Here is an 8,989-nt window from a genome sequence, read left to right on the forward strand (position 1 = left end):
ATGAACTCCCAGATGCAGGTCAGCAATAATTTCCTCCCAGATCAGCAATAATTTCCTGATTCCTGAGCAGCTGTTGGAAAAATATGCAGTCAGATCCATTCCAGGTAAAAACTCCTAGTCTTGTGTTTTCTTCTCTCTGTGCTGGGAGAACTAGCTACAGGAAGTAGTCACGAGTCCATAAAAACATGTCCTTGTTTCTTGTGGTCTGAGGGTCTCATAAATGCTGAGCCCTGTAAGCTCACCAAGAGAGGTGATCTGGGAGCCAGCACAAAGTGGAGGGTGGCAGCCATAACAGCAGGGGTGCACGGACAAGCTCCTTCCTGGCAGGAGCCAAAGGAGGACTGTCTTGGGTTCCTTCACACTTCAGTATGAATCTTTCCCTGCTCTCAGCAATTTCTTCAGAGCCCCTGTGACATCCTTATTCCTGAAACTGTAAATGACAGGATTGAGGACAGGTGTAAGGATGGTGTAGAACAAGGATATCACCATGTCCTTCTCAGGGGTGTGGTAGGAGTTGGGGAGCATGTAGGTGTAGACAGCAGCCCCATAGAAGAGGGTGACCACAGTAATATGGGAGGAGCAGGTGGCAAAGGCCTTCTTTCGACCCTCTGTTGAGTTTATCCTGTGGATGGTGAGGATAATAAAGTAATAAGAGCCTGAAATGACTGACATAGGAATGAACAGCATGATAATACAACACAGGTACATGAAAATCTCATAAAGGAAGGTGTCTGTGCAAGAGAGCTTCAAGACAGCAGGAACTTCACAGAAAAAGTGGTGAATATCCCAAGATCTGCAGAAGGGGAAGGTCATGGTGATGGGAGTTAACACGAAGCCATCCATTGAGCCCACAAACCAGCAGCCGGACACCAGCAGGAGACACACTCTGCGGTTCATAAGGACAGGGTATTGGAGTGGATGGCAGATGGCCACATAGCGGTCATAGGCCATGGCAGCTAGAAGGCAGTATTCCGAACCTCCCAAAAGCAGGTAGAAGAACATCTGGGTGCCACATCCCAGCAAAGAGATAGTCCTCACTCCAGCCAACTGGTTCATCAGCATTTTGGGCACAATTACTGAAATATATATCAGGTCCATGAGCGAAAGCTGGTTGATGAAGAAGTACATGGGAGTATGCAAACAGGAGTCAGTGTGGATCAGAAGGATCAAGATGATATTCCCTGATAAAGCAATCAAAAATATGCTGAAGATGAGAAAGCAGAGGAGGCTAGGGTGTGCACTCTTGCTAAAGAGTCCCAGCAGGAAAAAGCTACCATCCCCTGTCTGATTTGCCGGCCACATGTTGAGCGAGTAGTCGAGGTGACTTACCTGGAACACACAAACAGATTTTATGTCACCAGCAAGTATGTGTGCATTTTCAGATACACAATATAATAATTTTCCTTCAACTGAATAAAAATATTAATAAGAAATCTTCAGTTATTTCCAATATCAGGTACTATTTTGCACTAAAAAGAGTTAGCACCCTTAGAGGACACACTGAGTTCCCCACCTGCACTGGGGATATATTTATATACTCAATGAATATTTTCAAATAACTGAAATTGAAATATTTCTTAGAGGAATTCACATAATCATATAACACATATCTTTCCATATGTCTACTTTTACAAGTCTCCATCTGTAATATATGATACCATATTACATCAATATCATACAGTGTTAACATCATAAAATGGCATGTGCCCATATAGGTTGAATTGCTCTCTAGTGAGATTTTACTATTAATAATAAACATTATAGGCATTGCTACACCTAAGGTCATTTTTGCAAGATAGGATTACTACTATTTGTGCTTTTTTAACCTTCATTGTCTTAACAGGATGAATCTACTATGCATACTTTTTATCAATACTTAAACATATTTTAAACAATAAATGCAAATTAATTTTATACACCATGTTCCAAAACATTTATACACCAATTACAAATTTAGTCAAATTATTTTAAATGTGTCATTAAAGACATTAGCCCAAGTTGTGAATTTTTCAAATAATTTAAGTTTACATAAATCATAAAACATTTTCACACTTCCACTTCACCTATTACAAAGCTTTTATTTTTGTCAATTTTATGAATATTTTAATTATCTCTGTAATTATTTGGTAACCTATTACGGTTCAGCAAGATTTCAAGATTTCAAAGAAAATTACGACTGCCTCAGACCAATGAAGCCCAGGGATCAGTGTCATCGCCCAATCTGTTTCTCCTGAGTTGATTTATACCACATCTTGTGTTTATCTTTACAGCCAATATTAAGTTACAGTGTTTATGGGATTTTGAAAGCCCCCATCTTTTCTTGCAACCTATGCATTTTACCCATGACAACTTGGCCAGAGGAAGTCTGTCTAAATTTACAATCCAGTTTCGTGTGTCGTATTGCCATATCATTGTATGTGGGTGGGTATTCCTGAGGGGTCTTTGTTCCAATGGTAAAGGATATGGTCTCTGAAGTTCCAACTTCTTCTCAGGTCATTTGGCCAATCCATCACCTTGAACCAGCTGAGTATTTTGTAGGACCAGTGCTGCTGGTCAGACCTTTCCTGTTTGCAGCACTATTTCTCTTTTTAATTATTCTATGGTTTAGTCATGGATGATTGTTATCTATTTTTCCCTAGTTACAAGATAAGGAAAAACATTATATATCTATCCTGCATAACAGATGAGTATTAACAGGGAAGAAACACCTGTATTAACCCTATCCAAGTTCTTAATGTTGATTTAAAAACAAACATACATTATATTTATCCTTCCTTTTCATTGCAACTTCCCTTTGATAATCTTTATATTGACCCTTCTCTCTTTAAGAATTATTATTAACTCCTAATTTTAGAAAAGGAAATACTGAAATTAGCTATCATTATTTATTTATGACATTTCAAAATTTGTCTGCCTTGCCAAGAATAATCTCTTTGAGCTAGCTCCTTTTCTTTTAGGTTCTATCCTAAGTATTTTTTAAATGTCCATGTTGGCAGTGTGACATCATCAGGATGGTGACAGAGGCCATTCTAGATGTCAGTCCTCCTCACAAGTAAACCAACCAGCTACTATCATCTGACAATGTACCATTTGAAAATCCCAGAAAACAGGCATGAGGCTGAGTCACCTACTAGACCACAGACACTGAGAAGGCCAGCATTGGAAGCATAGCAGGAATGGCTGTACACTGTGACCACTACCCCTTCCCCACGCCAGCACACTGCCATGCCAGCAGGGCTCTCTGGGACCTGTGGCTGCTCACTGGGACAGAGAGGCCCAAGATAGACATCCTGCTGCAGCATTATCACTCACTTCCCTAGAGGTGGACGTGAGTCTTGTCTCATTGAGTCCAGGGAGAAAACTGGGGCTTGATGACTGTAGATGGGGAAGGGGTGGAGCTTATGGTGACCTGCCCTCAGATCTTAGCAGAATATGTATTCCCCCACCAGCTATTAGTTTTGCCCACCTTGAGAATACCAGTGACACAGTGACCCCCATTGGCCAGGAAACTCAGAGAACTGTTCCCTCTCTGTCTGATATGGGACCCCAAGCAATGAGCCATACTGGCTTTGGAGCATATTCTGCTGCCCCACCCTGGCATGGAAGGTAATGGTCATCCTGCCATTACCCACTGCAAACCCCAGCCCCACCTAACTAAGAACCTGGGCAGAGCATTCGGGAAGCTGTGTAGCTTCCATCACTGTACAACCTGAATACAGTGGTGCTAGAACAGCTAGCAGCTCTGACCAGCAGCAGGGCCAAGACAGTGTCCTCACCTGGCTAAGGAGCACAGCACAGTTCTGCCCAATTCAGCGCCCCACCATGGAGCAATGCTGATACGAGCCTGTCCTGCCATCCCACTCAGGCAGGGTAAGCAGGTTTGTGGTTCTCCTTGCTACTGAGTACAGTCCTCAGACCTGAATGCCCAGTAAGCCTACACAGGACACCCAAAGGCTGTGTGGCTCACCCTGTAGTCCCAGCAGCACCCAGCAGAGAGCCCAGCCAGTAGTTCTGTACATATGCTGCTGATGGTCCTGTCTGGCCAGGAAGATAGGTGGGCAGTTCTGCCTGATGTGAGTCCCCAGCTAATGAGCTATACCTTCCATGAAGCCTGTTCTATGGCCCACTCGGGCTTGAGCTCAGAATTGGATACATCCTCCAGCTCCACCCAACCAGGAAGCCTAGCCATGACACCTTGGAAGCTGTGTAGGTGAGCCCACAGCTCTGCTTGCAATAGCGCAAACAAGGGCCCAGCCAGAAGCTCTGCCCATATGTAGAGCCAGACCAACAGCCCCATCTGGCCAGGGAATGTGATGGGAAACTGTTGGTTTTTGTCCCCCGGTCACTGAAGGGTATTCACTATGGAGCCTGTTCCATGGTGCCAGTGAGGAGGAGATGCAGATTCACAGACCTGCCCATCTGCTGCATATAGGACACTGCCTGACTAGGAGGTATAACAAAAGCCCCAGAAAATGTACAGCCCATCCTACAGCCGTGCTTGCTGTAGGGCACCTCTCTATTATAATCCAGTGGCACCTTCCCAATGTCAGATCTTAGGCAGGGCTTCAACCAAACAGAGATTCTGAGAGCAAACCCCACCTGCCAAAGGACACAGCCAGCCGATGTGTCCCAAACCTCAAGCTGAGATGACTGGTGGACAACGGTCTCTGCTGGGTAAACCTATAAAGCTGGAAGAGGAGACTGCTCACTCAGATGCACGATAGCAACACAAGCAATCATAGATCTAGGAGGTTCAGTGAACACAGAACCACCAGAGAAACTAAAAGAGCACCAATAACCGAACCTAAAGAAATGGACATCTAGAAACTGTCTAAAACTGAATTGAGGTTACTACTCTTAAAAACATTTGGTGAACTACAAGACCACATAGGCAGTCAACTAAACAAAATTAGGAAAAGAATGCCTGAACAGAACTAGAAGTTCAACAAAGAAGAAAGCATCATAAAAAAGCAAACAGAAATCCTAGAGGTGAAGAATACAATGACTGAGATGAAGAATTCAATAAAGAATTTCAAAAATAGACACACCAAAGTATAAAAACAAAACAAAACAATGGGCTAGGAGATAGGTTTTTAAATTATCCAGTCAGAGCAACAAAAGGATAAAAGAATGAAAAAGAGTGAAGGAAGACTAGGGGAAGTACAGAACACCATCAACAAAAACAATATATGCACTATGGGAATCCCAGAAGAGAAAGAGAAAGAGAAAGGGAAAGGGCCAAAAAATTTATTTAAAGCACCAATGGCTGAAAACTTCCCAAACCTGGGGAGAGAAATGGACATCCATATTCATAAGGCCCAAAAGATCCTAAAGAGTTTAATCCCAAAATAGAAATACTAAGTCCTTGCCTATCAAAACCACTTCAAACATAAATGAATTAAATCATCCAATCAAAAGACACAGAATGGCTGAATGGATAAAACACAAGAACCGACAATATGCTGCCTATGAAAGGCTCACTTTAGTTTTAAAAATAGTTTTAAAGAATATGCAAAAAGGGTTACACGCAGATACTATATAATTAAATTGTTAAAATCAAGGACAAAGAGAAATTTTTAAATCAGCAAAAGAAAAGTGAAATGTCACATATATGGAAACTGCCATGTGATTATCAACAAATTTCTAAACAGAAATAGTGCAGGCCAAGAAAGAGTGAGATAATATATTCAAAATATTGAAATTAAAAGACTGTCAGAAAAGATATTATGCCCAAGACTGACTCTCAGAAAATAAAAGATAAAATAGCTCTCAAACAAACAAAATCTGAAGAATTTCATCAAACTAAACCTGATCAGAAAGAAATGCTAAATTAATTCTCCAAGCTTCAAGCAGTAACATAAAGATGCTAATAATTATCATAATCATATGAGTGTATGTATAAATCCCTCTTATAATGGTAAATATTTAAACAAAGTCAGATTCTCTAATATTGTAATGGTAGTGCATAATTCTCTTCCAACACTAGCTAAAAACTAAAAAAACAAATGTATTAAAAATAACCAATTATTAAAAAACTATTTCTTCTTGGATATACAATACAAAATACGTAAATGGTAATAACAAACTAAAATGTGAAGGGAGGAAAGTATAAAGTTTTGTATACTATCAAAATTAACCTGATAATATCTTAAACTAGGATGCTATAAATGTTAAGATACTTTACATAAGCCTCATGTTAACTACAAAGGAAAAACAATATAGCAAAATATTATGATAAAGGAGTCAAACAATATCCCTAGAATAAGTCTTCAAAACAAAAAAGAACACAGCAAGAAAAGAAGCAAGAAGCAAGGATCAGAAAGCAGTCAGAAAATTTTAATAAAATGGCAATGCTGAATCCTAAACTATTAATAACTGCTTTAAACATAAATGAATTAAATTCTCCAATCAAAAGACAGAATGGATGAGTGGATAAAATGCGAGAACCAACAATATGTTGCCTAAAAAAGATTCAGTTTAGTTTTAAAAACTCCACTAGACTGAAAGTGAAGCCATGGAAAAATATGTACCAAACAAATGATAACCAAAATAAAGCAGGGGTAGCTATACTTATATGAGGCAACACAGATGTTACCTAAAAATGCTCAAATGAGACAAAGGCAGTCATTATATAGTGACAAATGAATAAATCAATCAAGAAGATGCAAAAATTATAAACATTTATGCACCCAACATTGGAGCACTTAAATATATAAAGTATATTCTAACAGAACTGAAAGAAGAAATAAACAGCAATATGATAATAGTTGACAACATATAATACATATAATAGTATATAATAACTTTAACACCTCATTCCCAACAATGCATGAACCAGTAAGACACAGATTCAATAAGTAAACAGTGGTTTTGAAAAACACTGTAGGGATTCTGGGAAGATGGAAGCATTGAGAAAGCTTCAAAACACCTCCTCCTGCCATCACACCAAATCTACACCTACATTCAGGGAAATTAAGAATCAAGGACCAAGTGAACACCTGCACAAAAGGGATAGAAGGATCACCGAGAAAATGGCAAGAGAGACAGAGGCACAATAGCGGAGGAAACCCCCTCCCAGACAAGTGACCACAGGGGAGGATATTGCTGAGAGACCAGGTTGCAGATCCACTGCCCTGAGGCATAGAAAAAACTCCACACTTTAAAGTGCATCTACACTACAAGTGAAAGAACTGATTTGCAGAACTAAAGCACACACCGTTTGGAAGGGAACAGCTGGAACTCCCTGCACATGAGCTCTGGTGGGAGCCCGCGTTTGCACTCCTTCCACACACTGACAGGGACGAAGGGAGCGGGGCTGGTGTGCACAGACCGACTCCAGACTCGGTCTGGGTGGCTTTCTGGCCCCCATCCTCACCCAGAGAGTGCATTGGGCCTGCAGCTGACCTGAGGCATGCAGCCAGTCACCACTGACACCTGGAGAGCGCGCCCTGACCGCCGCTGCTCTGGGGACACAAGTCCAGCTGCTGCAGAGGGAGGGCTTCCTTGTCTGTCATCACTGCCTGTAGAAATTTTTAATGGAAATACTTTGACCCAACTATGCTTCATGTATCCAGTAGCTAGCAAAACAAAGACCATCCCTCTCAGATACCCAGCGATCAAGGAAGTAGAGCATTCAGGCAAGTTGCTTCAGATACTCACTATCAGCAATTTCTTCAATCAGTGCCAGCCTATTTATATCCAGTCAAATAACAAACTACAGAATGTGAAAGTCACCATATAGATAAATGACACTTCAGGCCAAGACAAAGTACACGAACAGTGAACGTTATGACAGGTGCCGATCTGTATTACCCAACGTCTCGGAGAGAACTCAGGAAAGGGATGGAAAGGGGTGCAGGAAAGCATATTCAGGGATTTTTTTACATTGATAGGAACACTGGTTTTATTACTTATTGCCTGGATCTTCAGAGAATGACTGAAATCATTTATGATCACTTCCAAAAGCAGAGCCATTGCGGGACAGTGCCCAGGACAAGACTTGTGCCTGTAAGAGCTGATTCCAGCTAACAAGTGTTCATGTACTGAGCTGGACATGAGGTAGTCAGGGCAGCCCTATGTAAGAATTAGTAAGGAAAATAAAATCAAGAGTGATATTGCCTTTTTTATCCACGTAGCTCAATCTATTGCTTTGTCATAAAGGACCAGAGAGAAACCCAGTCGTTGATGAGTGTCCTCCCCACAGACAGAGACTGAAACAGAGACCAGAGACTCAGTCCACAAAGATACCAACCAACCACTTTTTCTCTAAGTGAATCGGCTTTGTACTCTTCCTCATAGGAAATACATGGCACGGGTGTGGCTTGGGCTCTTCAGGACGAAAGGACGAGCAATTAGGTCAATTCAAATGCAATTGAAAGTTTAAAGTTGAATTAGTATTTCTAAAACCAAGTAGTTCAGGGAAAAAAACAGCCAAAGTATTCATTAATGGGCTTCAGATTACTGTGAATAATCTGCACTGTAGGCAGGAGAGAATCCCCCTTCTGTAGAGCGCATTTACTCTCCATAGTGACTCCAAAGTGCCAGCCTTCATTAGGAAGAGGGATTGTGTTGCTCACCCCCGTGCCTGCTCCATTTCTCATTCATTTGCACTTTCCTCATTTAATGTCCCTGAGACAAATTTTTATAAAGGAAAGAAAGAAGGAAACTTTAGATAAGTTTTTTTAAAAAACGAAAGAGGAAGAAAAGAAAGAAAATTTTGCATTATCTAACATGTTCCAGTTTTCAGGAAATAAAGTTAATTGTTTTCAAATCATACTTGCCTGTAAAAAAAAAAGAAAAAAACATTACTGATGAGATGCAGTATCACCTGGAAGAAAAGCCTTAAAATCTAAGGTTAGTTATTTCTTGGTTTAGCTCTCCTGTCCCTTCTGACACTGCAAGTCACCTAAAAGTCTGAGATTTCATTTTCATTCATACAACTGAGATACATGGTATTTGTACTGCCTAATCAATAGGACTGCAGCAAGGT

At 40.8% G+C, this 8,989-nt stretch overlaps 1 protein-coding gene across 1 annotated transcript; it reads right to left on the minus strand.

Annotated features, from left to right (window-relative positions):
- Window positions 1-363: 363 nt before the first annotated feature.
- Window positions 364-1,302, minus strand: LOC108384208 (olfactory receptor 2T10). The gene has a single exon (XM_017641085.2). It carries the CDS (start codon window positions 1,300-1,302, stop codon window positions 364-366), a length of 939 nt encoding a protein of 312 aa, XP_017496574.2.
- Window positions 1,303-8,989: the final 7,687 nt, after the last annotated feature.

The sequence above is a fragment of the Manis javanica genome, chromosome 14 (genome assembly GCF_040802235.1).
Source record: "Manis javanica isolate MJ-LG chromosome 14, MJ_LKY, whole genome shotgun sequence".
Taxonomy (NCBI): Eukaryota; Metazoa; Chordata; class Mammalia; order Pholidota; family Manidae; genus Manis; species Manis javanica.